The 19,815-nt window shown below is 43.3% G+C and overlaps 1 protein-coding gene across 1 annotated transcript; it reads left to right on the top strand.

Moving 5' to 3' along the window:
* The first annotated feature begins 9,680 nt into the window (after nucleotides 1–9,680).
* On the top strand, nucleotides 9,681–19,324 carry LOC115394922 (beta-1,4-galactosyltransferase 4-like). The gene is made up of 6 exons (XM_030100231.1): nucleotides 9,681–10,565; nucleotides 11,742–11,974; nucleotides 16,826–17,013; nucleotides 17,520–17,642; nucleotides 17,730–17,834; nucleotides 17,954–19,324. Exons 1-6 carry the CDS (start codon nucleotides 10,304–10,306, stop codon nucleotides 18,081–18,083), a joined length of 1,041 nt encoding a protein of 346 aa, XP_029956091.1. The 5' UTR covers nucleotides 9,681–10,303; the 3' UTR covers nucleotides 18,084–19,324.
* Nucleotides 19,325–19,815: the final 491 nt, after the last annotated feature.

Genomic DNA, 19,815 nt, shown 5'->3' with positions numbered 1-19,815 from the left:
CCGCACTCCAGCCGCAGCCACGCCACTCCTCACTTCCGCCTCACTCCCCACTGTCACACATGTGAGAGAGTCTCAGTTTTGTATGAAAAGGGGCTGCTACCTTCTCACATGGCCATTTACTGCGGTCAGACACACCTGGATTAATCAGTTCATCCTATCATAAAACACAGGAAATAAAGGTGCTGTCTCAACTTCAGGAAGTAATGGAGCTGCGCATATAGCCCATGTAATTTCATACTCTGTGTGAAGTAACTGTAATGGATTTCTGGGATTAATAAAGTAGGGCTGCGTGATGAGGTAACGGTTAGCTCTCTCACTTCACAACAAGAAGGTCGTGGATTGAAATTCTGTGTGGAGTTGGCATGTTCTCCTCATGTCTGTCAGTTTCCTCCCACAGTCCATAAACATGCATGTGAGGTCCTGTGATGGACTGGAGATCTGTCCAGGATGGATCCTGTCCTCACCCATGGAGAACTGACTACCCTGCACAGGATAAAGTGTAGAAGACGGATGGATAAATCAAGTGTTTTTTCTGTTTGTATATGGCACTTATATACAGCACCCGTGAAAGCGGAGACACTTGTTGATCACGCTCTTTGACAATTCCAGGTGACTTTCCCGTTGAGGGCTGCCCCCGCGATATGGTCCCGATCCTGGAACCTCAGACACCTGCCGATGAGAGCCCTGGGCCGCTGATTGTGATCTGGTGCTGATGGTCTCCTAGAACCAATCCTGTGTGCGCAGGCGATCTCCAGTAACATCAGCCAGGAATGCTCGTGCATCGTTGTTCTCACATTCCTCCGGGAAGCCAACAAAGCGTAACTTCTTTCTCCTTTCCCGGTTTTCAGTGTCGTCCAGTTTTCGATCAGGTTGCTCCAGCTCCTCTCTGGCGGCAGGGAGCTTTTCCCAAGGTTCCTGTTTAGCCTCCTCCAGGAATGCCAAACGACCATCAACATGGTTCAGATGCTCAGAGATTTCGGAGAAGAAAAACTTCACAAAACAGGCTGACTTGGAAAAGCAGATCAAAACAGCTGATGTCACCTTTAAACGAAATATGTCCTCAGATAACTTGATAAAGATTAATAGGCTGAAGTAGGAACTTAAAACATCCTCTCTGCTAAGGCAGAGTTCATGATATTCAGGGCGAGGCAGAGGTATTTCGAGGGGGGTGACAAGGCAGGGAAACTACTCGCAAAGTACATTAAGCAGAAGGAAAACATGGGTGCTATTTCTGCCATCAGAGGGCCTGTACATCCTACGCTGGTGCTGAGCGAGAGCAGAAAGTAAAGCAAATGGTAGCTATTCTGCAGGGTCAGCAACAGTATTTTTTTCTTGCTCAAAAAGTCCAGGCAAAGGCTTCAGTAACCAGCTATGAGGTCACCCGACTCATTGCAAGACATGGTAAGCCTTTTTCAGATGGAGACCTCATAAAACACTGCCTCGTTAAAGTCGCCGAAATAATGTGCCCGGAAAAAGTGCTGGACTTCAACAATGTTAGCATGTCCAGAAATACAGTTGTGTGACGCTTTGAAGCCTTGTCAGCCAACATTAAAGTGCAGCTGTCTGATCAAACTTGTGCTTTTGATTTTTACTCTGTTGCGTACGATGAGAGTACTGATGCCACAGATACCGCACGTCTGCTAATTTTTTTTGTGGGGAGTGGATGAGAACTTTGGAGTTACAGAGGAGCTGCTTGATCTAAAGAGTTTCAAAGGCACAACAGCGGGTGTGGATGTTTGAAACTGTGTCAGACTCAATTGACAAAATGGGACTTCAATGGGACAAGCTGTGCAGAGTTACAACAGATGGGGCTTTGGCTAAGGCAGGTGCACACAAAGGAATGGTGCCTATGATGTGCACCAAGGTGAAAGAGACTGGAGGTGAGACTGTTAAAATGCACTGTATTGTTCCCCAAGAAGCCCTTTGTGCCAAGACAGTCAATCTTGGAGATGTAATGAACACAGTTGTGAATTCGAGCAAGAGAACTGTACTACAGAGAATTTCAGGCTTTCCTTTCTGATGTGGATGCTGAATATGGGGATCTACTCCACCGCTCGGCTGAGCCACAGTTTTTACTCCCAGAGGTCAGAAATTGCCCAGTTTTTGAAAGAGAAGAACTGACTTCTTCATGGGCTGAATGACCCTCTATGGTTGACAGACTTAGCATTTTTAAGTTGATCATCTTACTGATCATTTAAAGCGATACTTCAACATTTTGGCAAATTGGCCCACTTAGGGCAATTCCTTAGTCATTTAGAACAGCCTACTTACTTTTTTTTGTGAGGGCGAGCTGTTGTTTATTCAGCGGTGGGTCTGAGGAGAGCTTCACGGCGGACATAACGGAAGTGGATGGTACATTTGCTTCCCTCGTCAAACTCATCAAATACACAATCCAACAACCCCGAAACAGTTTGGTGGACACGTTATAATCCGCACATTCACTACGCTGGCCCAGTGGTGGTCAGCGGAAATCATTTGTTGTCCGTTGGCCTCCAGTAGCTGCTTCTTGATGAAAAACAAAGTGTTTCCTGCAGGAAAAAAGTTTGGCCGGGGAAAAGGGGGTGGGGTGTCACTGCTAACGGCTAAGGCTGCCGGTGTTCGACTGTCGGAGAGTTTTTTTTTTTTTTTTTTTTTTTCTCCTGTTGTCCGGGCGCTGCCCAATTTAGCGCGGGCGGGGCGCCCGGACTGAAAAGGTCTGGCGGAAACCCTGAAGTAGCATGTCGCTTCCTCGGTCTGTCTGACCTGTGCCTGTTGCTATGAGACCCTCCGCGCGTCCTCTCCCCCCTTTCTTGTTGGGACGTAAAATGCGTAATTTCCTGCACGCCAGCGCGGGAATGTCGCCGGTCGACAAGCAAAGCAAGATTTAGATATATTGAAAAATCCCGCAAGATGTTAGAGGAGCCGATCGGCTTAATCTGCATTTTGTCATCTCCACTAGTAGTGGCTTGGCTAAAACGTACATTCATAGACATTTTAAAGTTACGCACTATAGCTTTAAGGCTATATAAGTGAACCAGCCCCTGTGTGTGTGGCCGTCGGTGAAAAAAGTTTTGACACCTCTGATTTAGAACATACTATGCTAAACTTTACTCTTCAGAATCACAAGCCCAGATTGCTGATATTATGCCTTTATTCTCTCCACTTAACCTCCGCTCACTGTCTACTGAGCAGGTAGAACAATTCGACCTTCCAATAATGAAGGAAGCGATAATAGCAGTTATTAAACACCTTTTTTCTGGTAAGGCTCCTGGCATGGACGGTTTTACAGCTGAGTTTTATAAGACCTGCTCTGTGAAACTGGCTTATTTAGTTCTGGAAATGTTTAATGAATCTTTTGACAGAGGCAATTTGCCCTTCCCTATTTCTGAGGCTGTCATCTCACTCACTTTGAAAGACGGTATAGACCCGCTAGAAATGTAAAAATTATAGACCAATAAGTTTGATATCATGTGACAGCAAAGTTCTGTCCAAAATTTTTGCAAATAGATTCGATAAGGTGATAACCTCCCTGATTCATCCCGACCAAGTTGGCTTCATCCGAACTCGATCCTCAGCAGATAAGGTCAGGTGCTTGATTGACATCATGTGGGCGACACAAAACAGAGATCAGCCCCTGGCTGCCACTTCAGTAGGCGCCGAGAAGGCGTTTGATAGGGTGGAGTGGGCGTATCTTTTTCCCACCTTAAAGGTGCTGTAGGCAGGATTTTGCTAGTCAGTGCTAATTTTTCTGTGTTTTCTTTGTATTAAATGTTAGAGTATCCATTGATAATCCTTTAGGAGTGTAGCATAATTGCACTACCGCGAGGGCGCAGCGTTTCCATCTGTCTCTGTTCTGAGCTGAAAAGGAATCTCGACAGCTCCAGGTATCTTTGACCAATCAGAAGAGCCCCTGAGGCTCTATCCTGATTGGTCGAGGGGCGTTCGTCGTACGTTCTTGTGGGAGGGGCTTAACTTGCGTAAGGGCGTGATGTCAGAGAAAACAGGACAGGACTGGCTGTGCTGGGTTTCAAATCACCATCTTAGATGGGTCAAACCTAAGCAAGATGGCGGAGATGCCGAATCCTGCCTACAGCACCTTTAAACAAAACTTTGGATTTTTCATTAATTGGATTAGGCTTATATACACCTCACCAAAATCGTCTGTTCTCACCACTGGTCTGAGATCATCTCCTTTTAATCTTGGCAGGGGTGCAAGACGGGGCTGTCCACTTTACTCTTTGCGCTCTGATCCGACAGCGCAAAAAATTAGACAACATTCTCCTTTTACTCTCTAAACCAGAAAGCTCCTTTCCTTCCTTATTTAGAGTGATTGATTTTTCTAATATTTCAGGATATAAGGTCAACTGGCAGAAGTCTGAAGACCTTCAACTCTCATCAAACTGTCCTAAGTCTCTTTCAGTTTGGTAACTTTAACTGGCCAGACAAAGGCTTGACATATTTAGGTATAATTTTTTTCCCCAAATACTGTCGAAGCTGACAAAATGTAGTTTTGAACCCATGTTGCAAAATTTTAAAGGTGATATTGAGTGTTGGGCTCCACTCTCTCTCTCTCTTATTCTCTGCAGGTAGCCTGCTCCAGAGCAGGTTAACTACCCAGGATAAGGCTAGCTCTGCTGTCAACAACGTGAGAAATGGGCGTGGTTTACAGCATTTCCTTGCTTTTTCTACACATTACAGTATTTAATCATCCTGACACCCAAATCTTACAACTGTAGTCATTGTATTCGCTGGTTGACTGTAGTATTATTTATTTGCAGAGATTATATGAAGGCAAAAATAACTTTTAACACAGACATTTAATACAAGTCCTAAAATAAAAGTCTGAAAATTATGATAAAGAAAATGGAAAAAAAAAAAAAAAAAAAGCAAACTATACTGACTTTGGCACTAAACCAAACTGATGTAAAAAATTGAAAAATAAAAAAACAGCAACCCTGAAGCTACACAATGAGAAAGAGGAGAAACAAAGGAAAAACAAATATATCACACCAGTGACGTGGACTACAATATAACAGACAGCATATCATTTTGTCTTAACTGTCTCCTGAAAATAGGAAAATCGTCCTATTTCAGGACTCCACCTTTAGGAGTGAAAGGGTCCCACATCACTCCACTTTTTTAACGGCTAAAATCATACAGAAATGTATTCTCAGAAGACAACAAATTCATCACTTCATTTGATAACTGCTCTTTGGGTTACGCTTAAGTAACTTACCAGACTGCAGAATGTGTTTTTGTTTGGTTTTCACCTGCTGCAGGTTCTTTTCTGGCCGGACAGGTTTGTTCTTCATGACAGATGAGGGACGAAACACAGCGTGAGAACAATTGATTCAATAGATAACAGAGTTGAAATCTTGTGTGAACTTAATTATACTTCACATAACCCGAGTAACATGCACTTCTATGGGCCACATTAAAGACAAACACCAGTATTTATTAGTGGACTTGAAAAGTCATCAGCTCCGCATCCTTGAACTGTAATGGTGACAGTGTCTGTGGAGGACAGTTTATTAATTGTACATGTTGGCGCTACTTACGCATTGAGCCCGCCAGGCTTTTTCCCTCTCCTTTTTTACTTTCTCCTTTTCTCCTTTTTTCCCTTTTAACGCACGTGTTGCCTTTCTTGTGGATTATATGTTTTACTTCTTCATATAGTTGAAGAAGCATTGCCTGCTTATCAGGGTGCGAATTACGGGGGGTCAGAGGGGTCTCAGCCCCCCTTTGAGACATAAGGCTCCCTGAAAACATGATTTGTGAAATTTTGGGGGGGGGCCCTACATATTGGTAAAATGCTGTTTCCCATGTTTGGTGACATGCAGTGCCAAACACGCCTTCAGTACAACAGATAACCTCAGCAAAAACAAGGCGTCACAGTCCTTTAACAGGTCGACATGGGCCTACCTTATTTGAAAAGACGCTCACATCGACGCCTTTCTGGGATGCAAACAGGTTAACCACCATGTCGCTGAAGTCTGGTAATTTTTGGATGAAGTCCGCCTCGATAGACAGCATGGCAAGTGCATTCAATCGTTCCAAATAATTGGATTATCCAAAGCAAATAGTCCACCTCGTTCATGCTAACGCTGCCATAGCTGGACTTTTTCTCCCTCCTTCCCAACTCTGGCACAAATAGCAGCCCCGCTGTGTTAAATTGCCGCTATTGGTCAAGAGTCAGTGGCCAAAATGCTCAGTAAACCGCGGGGGGCGGGACATGACACCTGTCAATCACTTACAAGAACAAAATGAATGTATCTGCTGGGGCTGTAAAAAAATCAGCCAATTTAGAGAAATTCTTTGTTTTCCTTTTGACAAATTGGTTCTGTTGCTACCTTTGGTTTTATCTAAACTTAAAACAATCTGTTGTAAGTTATTTAAAAAACTGTTTTCTCGTCTTTTTTGTATTAGCTGTCTTTTTGTGCTGGGAGGGCTTAGCCCTGCTCGCCCATTTATACCAGCCGTCCCTGATCATAATCATGGAACATATGCAGAATTAGGCCATTTTTACCGCATGATTTGCGCATCTCTATTTCACTTTGATAAAGATGCTGGCCTGCATGCAGTACTTGTCCTCACCATTGAAGTGTGGGGGAGCTATGCTTGAAACGTCATTTGAAGCAGATGCACAGGCTTGTAATAATGGATGCGTTTTGTGTAAAGTCCTTGCACACTGCTGCTCATCCCGCGTGAAGTAAGATGCACGTCCTTCTTCCATTTTCAATCTGCGATTCTGTGATCGATCTCGTGCTCTTCTTGAGAACGCAGTGAACGCGCACTTGTCCTGATGATCCACACCCGGCTTGACTAAGCCGCGTCTTTTCATCCTGGCTCGGCAAACGTGCAACCCATTAATCCGAGAAAACACAGACTACAGACCACAGACAGCCGCGCCTGCTCATTTGTCCTGGATGCATTTGTCCTACTTTTGTGCAAAAAACCCCCCAGGTCAGAGGCTGTTTGACTGAGAGGCAACTGTTTGTGTGCAGTTCTGTGCTCCATTCTGAGGCTCTGCTGCATTGTTCAGCTGTGGTAAAGTGTTGGTGGCTGGAGTCCTCTCTCCCTCCCTCTTCCGTGATTCCGTGAGCGTGCGTGTGTGTCAGTGTGTGTGTGTGTGTGTGTGTGCGTCTGCTGCGTTCTCAGGTGCCGATGTGATCGACTGGCGGAGTCGCTGCTGTTTTGTCTCCAGCTGGTTCGTCTCCTGCTGCTTTGTCGTCAGCTGGAGACAGACTGGCGACAAAGCAGCCCCCCTCCTCCGGTATGAATGAGTTAATGAGTGTGTGAACGTGTGGGTTGTGTATGTGACAGTGTTATGTGTATATTTCGTTAATTTTGATTTCTTTTGATTGCAACCCCACTGTTTTGTTTCCTTCCCCTATTGCAGTGGCTGGAGGCCGGTGGCGGCGGTGTTGGTGACCTGGTGGTGGCGTCCGTCCATTTCCTTTGTGTGTTCCTGGTGGTGGGAGTATTTTTGTGTGTGTGTGCCACGGGTTGGGTGATTTAGATTAATTAATTTATTTTATTTATTGGTCTCGCCACTACACGAAACTAGGCCTCAGCCTGGGTAAATCTCCACCCCCCCCCCACCCCCCACCCCACCCCCCACCCCCACTGAGTTTTAAGGTGTGAATGTTATTTTAAACCAATTTGTTAATAAAATTTGTATTTTTACCTGTGCAACCACGTCCCAAGCTGTTCTTCCCGGCAACAAACCAGTGTGCCTTCTTGCATTGAATAATTCCCTGGGTGAAATCCCCAGGGTGGCGTTGTCAGGCTTTTTTTTTTTTTTTTAATTCATCTTCATTAAATAATCTTTTCCATCGTTACCACATTTGTATATAAATTATTTGAGCTTTCATGCCTTTTGTATGCCCTGTCAAAGTTAGACAGATCCCCAAAGCCCACTTTTGACCAGACAAAACATCCCTGAGATGGTTTCATCAAGAGGCATGGCCTCTCCATCTACACTTTATTGGTGACAGCACTTCCAGTCAGCCAGCTCACCTTGTCATACCAGGAGAGCTGAAAAGACGTGTTACTTATCCCAACCTTTTGCACCAGCTCAGTCTTAGGAGTTGATCTGCCCGGCGGTTTAATGCAGATTTTCTCTTCGTAAGGAAGATTATCAAATGGCTTCGCCAAAATCCGGTCGACAACATTCACATTGTCTGCCACTGTGTGCAGTTTGCGAGCAGCTGGAGCTGCAGCACGAGGCTAAAGTGCTGTGTGAGCGCCTGAGTGTGAGTGATGCGGGGGGAAGCTCCGCAGCTGCAGCTGGTCGGGGACAGAAACCGCAGAGTGACCGAAAAGAGTCGCCAAACACAACGCTAGTCGTTTGTCACAAACACAAAGTCTCTGAGGATCAGTAAAGCGTCCGGATCAACTCAGAACAACAGAATGAAAAAGTTCAGATGGGCTTTGGTGCATTTTTTTACTTCAAGATCACTGATTTGCTCATTTCACTGTCAGTCAAGCTTCAGACAGATCATCCAATCACCATGCAAAAGCCCAGCGTCCGGGCCAGCCCACTGACCCATAGACCCCCAGAGACGCCAGGCGTCCGATGGGCGGGACAAACCCAGCATTTATCCAATGACCGTCCATTTTCACTGCAGTGGAAGAACCCACTCTAGCTTCCCCTTTGACGCCTGGCGTCTGGCTGTTTAAAGTGCCATGCCGCTGTGAGGATGACTGAGAAAAAAGCCAAGTCATTACCTGTGATAAGTAGCTGATTCTGAACAGGAGATGAACGCGTACACACAGCTGTAAATACTGGACCACTTATTTTTTTGACATTTTAGTGGAAGTTGAGCTTCTCTTGCAGTCTTAGAGCAGTCGCCACTGTTTAAAATACTGACTAGAGTTTATTGGACCCCGTCCAGGTTGTGCAGAACAGGACTGAAGGATAATGCAGACTGTTGGACGTGCAGTGAAATCAATGGGACTCTTACGCATGCCGTGTTAAAGCTTTTTGGTTATCTGTTCATGACAATATTAATAACATTTTGGGTCAAAATATCCCCCTCACCCAAGACGAGTTCATATTAGGAGATCCAGGAGGATTGAAAAATTGCTCTTATGTTGGGTAGGAAACTCATTGTTACGAACTGGAAGGCCCCTTCTGCTCCCACAGCTGTTATGTGGTTCACCCAGTTGGGAAAACTCGCTGTTCTGGACAATCATTCAGCAGTCATTCAGATTGCTCAACAGAGTGGATCTTAGTGGATTTTAGAGGACAATAGTGTCTTGTCATAAGGTGACGATGAAGATGACGTTTATGGTTGAAAGACTGGAATATAGTGATGTGGCGAAATGGCATTTTTGGATAAAGTGCACCAGGATAATGTTCCCTCCCTTTTTTGGTGTGTGTGTGTGTGTGTGTGTGTGTGTGCACGTTTTTCCATCTTTGTGGGGACCAAATGTCCCCACAAGGATAGGAAATTCCGGCACGATGTGCCTCGTGGGGACATTTTTTGGGTCCCCATGAGGGGAAACAGTGTTTTCTTGACCATGTTGTTGTTACTGAAAAAAGTACAAGTGCAGAAACATTTCTTTCGGGCTACGCATTATTTTGGTGTGGGTTAGGGTTAGGGTAAGGGTCAGGGTGAGGAGTTAGATGTGAATGGGAGTCAATGGAAGGTCCCCATGAGGATAGAAAGACAAAAGTGTGTGTGCGTGTGTGTGTGTGTGTGTGTGTGTGTGTGTGTGTGTGTGTGTCTCTCTCTTTACATTGGATTTACTTTGATGACATTAAGCACAGGGATGTTTCTCCGCCTTTGTTGAATGCACCCACACTCCCCTGACCGTGGAAACCCGTTCTCAGGGATAACTACACCACACCTGTCCAGCATCTCATTTGGAAAGAAAAAGCTAGACAAAGATGTTGCTGATGGAGACGACAGATTGTTTAAAGAGAATCTTTCTTCAATGACAGGTAAAACATGGGAATGATTTTATTTATTTTTAAAGTATATTCCCTGCTTTTTGCATCTCGTTATCATCTATGTTAACACTGTGGTGTACAAATACATTTCCACAGCCTGAATCTTGCCTATTATGTACATTTTTGGTGGTAACTTCTCTCATTTTCTTCACAGCTGCTGGAGAGTTCAAAGTTTTGACTTGACTTCCTCACAGTGGATCATCAGGATTCAGTAAAGGAATTTCGCCACTAAGTAGCTGCTTTTGAATTGTCCAGCAACATTAGATGACAGCTCAGTGAATCTCAGACGGCTGGTGTTTTTGCTGAAGTGCCCAGAAAATTATCTTTAACAATAAGCAACAGCTTCTACTATAAAGTGGCACAGCCATGGGCTTCTGTTCATCTGCCGACAAGATTTTGAGGAGAATAAAGTACTATGTGCTGCTTATTCTCTCGCTGTCGGTCGTCGCATGGATAATAATCTTTCCAGGTGAAACTGTGAAAACGATCTTGGTTTCTTCTGCCACGACACAAACTCTTGTTAAAGGAGACGGTCTTGGGGATCAACTCCATTCAATGACAGGAGCGCCTGATGACCTAAATACTCCACCACAAAAGGTCGATTGCCCCAAGGTCTCTCCTCTGCTGCGTAAGTACACGCTAAATGACAGGTTGGAGCTGACTTTTTAAATACAACACTGCCGTAACTGTATTTTATCTCTTTTCGCACTAACTGCAAAGGGTCAAATCTGAGAAGCAACTTTCTTGATGTTCTTCTTCACACGTCCTCTTGTAGCTTAAAAAAAGAGTGCAGAGCTGATGAGGTGAAGTTTCTTTGTGAAACAAGTACGATTTTAAAGTGTTCATCACCAGTGTGACTCAGCAGAAAAGAATGCTTTTCTTTGGGAGAAAACTGGTCTGAAATGTCAGAATTTTGGGGCAAATGATCCATTCTGATAGGAAAATTGGCTGTCCTTTATTCTGGGTGGTTAGTTTTGACAGTAGACCCTCGGTTTCTGAAAAACGCGAGATTTTACGGCTCCATTATAACCAACAGCAAAAATTGGCAGAGGACACACCTTTTTTCTCTCATCAATACAGACATTTCTCATCCAATTTTCCCTACACGTTACATCATATTGTTTGGAAGGACCTTGTGACGCTTCAGATGTGCTCGGTTTGTTGATAGGAGTCACGTTATAGCCACACTCGCCACTTGCTCGAGATGCTTTCAAAAAGGAATTTTTTTCCATTATAGTGGTTGAGGGCAGGAGCGCGACAAGATTTCAGAACTCAAACTTTGACGGCGAAGAAATTCCACGTGTCTTAATACAAAGTTGTTCTCTATTTTTGTAGATCAGCTACTCTTCTGTCATCTCGTGGTGTTCGGAGAAGATCATTCCTTTCACAAAGAGAGATTTTAAGCAAAAGTTTACTTTGAAAGTTAAATTGCGGACTTTCTGTTGGGTTTAGGTCAGAGGTATCAGTGCGTGATTTTTTTTGGGTCTTTATATCTAAGTGGTTCTAGAGAACACATTTGGGAATTGATGGGGTTCATTTTTCATTTCTATGAAATTTTCACCGGCATGTCAAATTTGGTGAGATTTAGAGCAAGTTTAGAAGTGCACTTTGAGATTCGCCCTCAGATGTAAAGTGCAAGTAAATAAAATCCATTACTATTATTACTATGATGTTTAGATGATCAAATTATTATTTTTTTTTTTTTTAACATGTTGGAATAATAATAACAAAGAAAAACCTAGAATTACAATATAGAGCGTCCCCAATTATATTTTGATCAAAACTGTAAATAACTCTTCCACAGAGGGAGCCAAGAACCTGTCCTTTGAGTCCTCTCTGACTCTGAACGATGTGGTGACTGAAAATGAAAAAGTGAGAGAGGGCGAGTACGAGCCCCCGGACTGTGCAGCGAGGCAGAGCGTGGCGATCCTCATCCCATTTCGTAACCGGGAAAGACATCTCGTCTACCTCCTGCATCACTTGCACCCATTTCTGCAGAGGCAGCAACTACACTACGCCATTTATGTCATCCATCAGGTATTTTCTACATCACACACTGGTGTTGAATGAAATCTGCTGAAATATACTTTAGTGGTTGATCTTTCTGATGTTTCTTTGCTTTCATTTTTTCTTATATGAAAGAAAAATTTAATATTGCTGTAAAATGTTTTCATCACTGGCATTCTAATTATTAGAAAGACTGTCACTGAAAGTAATTGTGTGTAATGCAAATATATTCAATTCAGCTTTATTTATATAGCGTCAGTTACAACACAGTCATCTCTAAACCCACCAGATCCACATGTGTACATGTGCGAGGTGCTTGGTGACTACACAGTTATGAAACTGAGGCGTGTTGAAGCAGTAAGAGAGCTAAATCATGCTAGGGCGGGGCTTTCACAGAACAGGTTTGGGAACAGGTTTGGTTTTTCAATGTTTCTCTGTCTCAGCACACCGGAGTCTCTTGTTGATGCCATCTTCAATCTTGGAAAAGGCCCAATAATGAGTTCCTCATTGCAATCAGCTGGGTTGCAACTGAGAGAGACCTAAAACATGCAGGAGGCCGGCCTTCGAGGACCGGAGTTTCAGGTTCAGGTTCAGGTTCAGGTTCAGGTTCAGGTTCTGGTTCTGGTTACTTTATAAAAACTCAAAGGTAGATTTGTTCTGCAGTGGGATGACATTTACACACATTTATAGACAGTTATGAGTGCCAACCAGAACACAAAAATTACCCCAAGGCTCCACCAGTCAGGACACGATAAGGGAGAGAAACGTCAACATGATGCATACATCAAAATACTATTAAATAACCCAAATGAAATCCTCTAGATAAAAGCCAAGGTACAGCAAGTTCAAAACCAAGATAATCAAAAGTAAATAAACAAATAAAACCTCTGCAGTCTTGTTGTGCAAAATCTCTACAGCTTGTTCAGTTCAATAATAGCAGCAGGAACAAAGCTGTTTCTGTAATGTTTTGTTCTACCTTTAGGGACTAGAAACCTCCACCCAGAGAAAAGCAGCTGGAACTCGCTGTGTACAGGGTGGGAGTCATCATTGCTGTTTGGTATACAGGGATGGTGGAGAAAGCTGTGACTCACCAATCAGTCGAGAAGACCATTTAACTATTTGGTTTAAGGCATTTCTCGTCTTCAGAGATGTGTGACCAAACCATGACACCGAGGAAAATGATAAAACAGATTCAGTAAAAGCACGATAAAACATGGTCATTATAGTTTGGTCAGTGTGAAAGTGCAAGAGTTTCCTTAAAGGAGCTTTAAGGCGTTTGCACATTTCATGTGAAACAATGGCCCCTTCAGGCCTTGGGCATAACTGCAGTTTAGTGAAATGCTCGTGCCTGTGGCTTGCATCCATGTACGTGCACGGAAGAGGGGAAACTGCATTAGCAGTCTTGGCACGCAGAAGAGGTGATCAATTCGCAAGAATGGCTTCAGCTGAAGTAAGTAAAGTTATTTTTGTAACTGTTGGTCAGCCTCCTTCCTCGCTCTTTTAGTAGCGCTCCACTAACCTTTAAATTTCTTTTGCCTGCGTGTGGTCTGTTCTGGTGTTGTGGCAGTGCTAGAAGCCGGTCTTTTCTTACTTTCTGGAAGATCCATTTTCAGTACTGCTCAGTTGTTGCTCGCTAAGCATCTGGCGGAGTAATGGCGGACAAAACGAAAGCTAAGCAAGTCAGGCCAGCGGGAGCACACATTATGTCACATCCTCTTAAATTCTCCTCAAGAAATACAAATTGCCGGAGCGGCACTGCAACTTTCAGGTGACAATTTAGCGCTGTACTTGCAATAAATATGTCAGGGCACATTCTACACATCATTGAATAATTGTCACATAATTATGGTGGAAAATAAGTATTTTTAAAGTTTAAAATTCCGTAATGCACCTTTAAACAGTGCAGACGCTGGTGACCCTTTTTACACATAGCTTCCAAGTTGGCATTAAAGTTAAGTTTTCTGTCAATAACAGTCCCTAAATATTTGTAAGATTGCACAAAGTTAATGGTCTGACCTTTGATTAAAGTGGCCTTGCGCATATGATTTTTCCTTCAAAAAATACCCTATCTTTGGTTTTAGAGTATTAAGTTGAAGATAAGACTCCTCACACCAATGTGCAAAGTCATCAGTCACAGTCGGGGCTGCTCTCATTTTGCAGAAGCAGACTGACAATAACAGAATCATCTGCATATTTTATAATGAATCTGCTGTCATATCTTCTCTGGCACATGTCTGTGTAAAGAATAAATAATAAAGGTGACAGCACACAGCCTTGAGGTGAACCAGTGGATGTGCACTTAGGATCTCAGAGGATACCATCTATTCGGACTCTCTGGGCCCTATTTTACTGGCGGAACGCAAAATTCACAAGCTGGAGCAGGCCGCGTGGTCATTTTTTCGAGAGGCGGGGAAAAGGTTTCCTGACCACTCCGCTGCGCTTGCTCCAAGATGGGCGTGGCCGCGCACCAGGGGGAGGTGTCAACAGATTCAGCTGGGCGCAGTGATAATTTCATGCAGAAAGTGTGCACCAGCTGGGGAGCGGACAGTCTGGTGATAATTTGTCTGAGAAAAACTCAGAGCCAGGTTTCCAGCTTGTCAGTACTATTAAAGATACACCAGATCACTCATGACATAAATACATTTTTTCTAAATGCTTCTCCATCCTCTTTCTGTGTTTGCACTGCTGGGTTTGAGCCTGAGGAGCTCCTGTGGTTGTCTAGAAGCCATTTCTTACTGAAAAATAATTAAAAGTATAAATAATAAAATAAATAAAAACAACTTGTGTTTCAGCACTGCTGTCGCATTAAGCGCAACCATTCTCAACCTCGCGTCCCGGCCCCAAGCGGAGTGTGAGATTATTTCTTTGGATCGCTGAATCATTTACTATAAACATAAATACACATAAATAATTTTGAATTATTGTTTCTGACAAAGAGTATTGTTTTTTCTGATCCACTCTTTGTCTGGTGACATGAACGTGCGGCAGCGGTTTAGTGACAGGCTGTACTGTGTGCTGACAGCGGGCGCTCAGCGCGTCCGCTGCTGGGTGAGCGCTGTGCCCGCAGCGTCTGGAGTGGAGGGTGGCTGAGCGCTTGATAAAAACACTCTGCTCGGGGCTGAAGACTGTTAAACATCAGAACCTGTAAAGTGGAAGAGAGATCTTTTCATCATGTCACAGATGCAGTTCACCTGGGAGGATTGAACCTGGATTGCTTTAATCCCTTTAACTGCATACAAATGCTTCTAATATGATTGTTTTCGATTGGATTGGAAAAAAACACCCATGTGTCATGCACAGTGTTGGTCATTTTCCTTTAAAAAAGTAATTAGAGTTACAAATTACTTCTCCCATAATGTAATTGAATAAGTAACTCAGTTACCTCATTGTAAGAGTAATTAGTTACTCAGCAAAGTAACTGTGACGTTATTTTTCATGTTCTATACGTTACTACATTCTATAACATCAAAGATGTTTATATCAACTGATTGAAGAATAAAAACTTTTTATACAGTATTTTAGAACATTTGCTGTTTATTTGAACTAAATTGCAGCCTTTTAAGAAAACAGAAATGTAAAATTCTGGCCATTAAGTAGTGCAAATCTCTGTAACTGTATATTAGCCCGACTGTGTACCAGTATACCTGCAGTCAGTGTGTTCAGCTCGGCTTTGGTCGCCTGTGTTGCTTGTTTTAACAGAGTGGCTGCGTCTCTCTCCTGTCTGCATTTGGGCTCGGGGTTGGGTTAGCATGAGGTTAGCAGCAGCAGCAACAAGTGTCATGTTAGCATGTGTTGATGTGAGCTGCTTCATAAGGTTCGAGTTGCTCGAGACAGACATGGATAAAGTCTTCCAGTTTCAGAACACTACCTTTGAACGTCCTGGGCTTGAGTTCGACGCCATTGCCCGTGTGCACTCCGCTGACAGCAGGCACAGTCTAAGAAAATATAGGGCCCTCTGTGTCCTGCTGGTTAAAAAGTCGAGAATCCAACCCACTAGATTTTTACTTACAAACTATTCAAGGAGCCTTCTGATTAAAATGTGAGGTTGGATTATATTTAAAGCAGATGAAAAGCCCACAAATAAAAGTCTGACATGTGTCCCTTCAGACTCCACTGTTTGAGAAGCATGTTTAGCAGAGTGAGTGTCGCATCCTCCACTCCTCTGAGAGGCCTATATGCAAATTGCATAGGATCCAAAATATGTTCCGACTGCTTTAAAATCTCACACCGCACCAGTTTTTCAAAAGTTTTCATTAAAACTGAGGTCAGAGCTACTGGTCTGAAATCAACAACAGTTTTAGGGCAGTTGGAATTAGGGACAGGGACAACTGCAGCATCTTTATATCCATTTATATCCAGCTGATAGGTGCATGTTGTGTCTGGAGTGACTTATTATAGATATAATGGAACACAGGACTCAGTTCAGTGGCACACGATTTCACTAAACGACCAGATATTGTCGGGAAAATGACTTCACCTTTAATTATCCTTAAAATTTCTCTGTGTGTTTGTGTGGGTCTGTGTGTGTGTCTTGGTTAATTGTAAATAAAGAGGCTGCAGAAGGGAATAGTCAGAGAGATCAGGCTAGAGGACCTTTCCTCTGTCAGGCTCTCTCCTTCTTGCAGGAAGTAAAACCTAGATCGAGTCTTGAGTCTTTTTGTCATGTCTGTTGTCTGTTATTTATGAGGTTTTGAACCTGACAGATACGTAACTGAAATACAAGGAGACAACCTGAGAACACAGAGGGAAAATATGCAAACTCGACTTAAAGAGGCTCAGCCTTCCCACTATGAGTCTAGAGTTCTAAGCATTTCACCATGATGTGGCCCTGTTCTAAAACTGAATGGAAATGTTTGGTTTTGTTGTTTTCTTTTTCCACAGGCTGGCAATGTAACCTTTAACCGCGCCAAGTTACTAAACATTGGATACTTGGAGGCGTTGAAGGACTACAATTGGGAGTGTTTCATATTCCATGATGTGGACCTTATTCCAGAAAATGATCATAACTTGTACGTCTGCGAGGACCATCCCAAACACTTGATGGGTGGCCGGAACTCAACAAGATATCAGTAAGTACACGACTAATGCTTAAATCCTGGGAGTCTGATTAAATTTTGCACTTCCGTAGTGAATAAACACATGGCATTCCCCTGAGGCCTCACATCGCTTTGAAAGATCTGAAGGAAAACGTTATATAATGACCAAGTTTTCTTTCATCTGTACCTCAGAAAGCATGTTTCCTTTCACGATGAAATTCTTTATTTGCCGTCTCCACAAAATGTCAACATTAAATTGCAAATTAAGGAACATGTAGAAAAAGTTTTTTTAAAAAACCACATGCAATGTGAAAAAAGAAGGTAGTGCAAAATTATGTAACGAAGTGTTCATTTATAAGAGGACAAAAGGAAGGTACTAGTGTTTTGTTGGTGACATAATGTGTGTGACTCCTGTCAGCTGTTTGGGAGACTGATGGCAGTGCGGAAGAAGGACTTTTAAAATCCTGCAGCCCTGTGTTTCACACTTCTGTATTTGACAGCAGAAGTATATTAATTTGTCTGTGTGATTGCTCTGAAAGGTTGAGTTCCCCATATAACTTTGGAGGAGTCACTGCTTTGACCAGAGAACAGTTCTTTCAAGTGAACGGATTCTCCAACTCATACTGGGGTTGGGGCTGCGAGGATGATGATCTTTATGTCAGGTGAGACACAGTTTCAGTAGAAATTAGAAATCCTTAATGTTGTAGATGTTTGTAAATATTCTTTGTTAATGACGTTGTCTTATTTAGAGTTAAGCTGCAAAAAATGAAGATGGTGCGGGCTCCTAAAGATATAGCCCGATATAAAATGGTGTTTCATACCCGGGATAAGGGCAATGAAGTAAACAAAGACAGGTCAGTAGAGGTCAAGACAGGAATAACATAATACTGTCTGTCAGAGTGTGGCAGGATAATTTATAAATGATTAAATAAATGTTCTGATTTGTGGTGTAAATTTCATGTTTTCTTTACAGGATTAAGCTGTTAAGACAAGCACCGAAGAATTGGAGGAATGACGGACTGAACAGCTGCTCCTATCAGACTCTGTCATTAGACAGACTTCCTCTTTATGTGAACATTACTGCGGACATTGGTAAACCGTAGAGTTCACATCTGAAACTGAAAAATCTTGCTGTGACCAAAAAGTCCCAGTTCAGCATACAAAGTTAAGTTCTTTCCACTGAGTTCAGAAAAGGTAGAAAACCTGTGTGTTCATATGTTGATGACCTGAAGTTCCATCCATCCATTTTCAGACCACTTTATCCTGCTCATTAGCCTCATAAACCAGCCCGCCCACTCCTCAGCCACATTTGGATTTTGGAGCTGGGCTCAGTCTGGCACAAGCCCATACAAACTTAGTGCAGGGGGTGTCGGTTACTCCTTTGACTGACAGTGTACTTCAGTCAATCAGCGCTCCAAAATAAATACGTCATCAAAATGCGTTAGCTTAGCTAAGGGTTAGCTTCTCTTTAGCTCTAGCTTCTCCACACGCAAAGACATGCGAAAATGTCTTTTCCTGTTAGAAACTCACCTAGCGCAGACTCTTGCTCTTGCTCGATTTTTGTAATACTTAGAATTTCGTTTTAACTTTACTTATTGCAGCTTTCAGACGATGATTAAAGTTTATCCCTGTAATCTCCGCTACGCGCAGCGATAGCGTCACTTCTGGATTTTGCCACCAGAATTCGCAAAAAATAATTGAAAACTAAAGCAGCAATGCTGATTGGCTCAGCCGTTACATGGCTCCATTGCATTCTCTTTCTATGGGCTCGTGCCCAGACTGAGCCCAGCTCCAAAATCCAAATGTGGATGAGGAGTGGGCGGGGCTGGTTCACGAAGCTACCTGTTCATGGCACTGGAACTCCACTGTTACAACTGTGGTCATCTGTTGTGTATATTTATGTATCAGTTATGTATCAATGTAGTTTTTTTTTTTCTTTCCGTGCTGTGTGTCTTCTGTTTCCCCGCAATTCTGCATGCAAATTGCGCTGTGCTGTACCAGAGAGGGGACTGGCTGATTGAGAGGAGACTGAGGACTGCTGGTCAGGTGTCAGAGACTCAGAGGGGTGGGCCATCCTTTACTGCATGCAAGCAGCCACAACTGCACAGCACAGAGCTCTGTGTGTCTTTGGGTGAGAGTTTGAGGTATTGGAGTTTGTTGTTACCTTTTGGGTTTGTTTTCTGGGAGGCCAGACTGTGTGATTCTGTTCTTGTTTATTTTGATAGGGTAAGTTTTGGATATGTAAGAATACTGTGTATTTTGGGGTTGTTTAGTTGCACTCACTCTTGCTTTAATTGCTCCTTGTTTAATCACTTTATATAAATAAAATATTCCCTTTGTTTCTTTGAAAATGTTTTGGTGTGACTGTGTTGCTGGAGTGAAGGATGGCATTTCATGCCGCGTCCCAGTCGCTCATCCGCTTTGGCGTAACATCACACAGGCAGACCCATCTGGTCCTGAAGTCTCTGTTTCCACCCAGCTGTCCAGGAGCATTAATCAGGTGATTGGATCCACCTGGTCTTTCTCCTTCCTGATGGGGGATGGGAGGCAGAGCCAGCTCACAACAGGTGAAAGACTGCAGTGGGGTGAATTGATCCCTATTCGATCCCTATTCCTTAAAGAGCTGAAGAGGGCTTATCCGAACCCCACGCCATGACATGCGGTCCGACCAGTCGCTCTTTGTGATCATATTGTTAGCCTCTTACTCCTCTCAGCCTGCTAGCTGTCTTCATTGTTTTTCAAACAACCCTATTGTGTTGCTTATTCACAGCCTCTGCGTGCCGCTAAACCAATCTGTTTGCCAGGAAGTTTCAATTTTCAGTTGGAAAGAATAAT

This window comes from Salarias fasciatus, chromosome 10 (assembly GCF_902148845.1).
Source record: "Salarias fasciatus chromosome 10, fSalaFa1.1, whole genome shotgun sequence".
Lineage (NCBI taxonomy): Eukaryota > Metazoa > Chordata > Actinopteri > Blenniiformes > Blenniidae > Salarias > Salarias fasciatus.
Note: the sequence above shows the minus strand (reverse complement) of the source record. Positions and strands in the feature narration are given on the sequence as shown.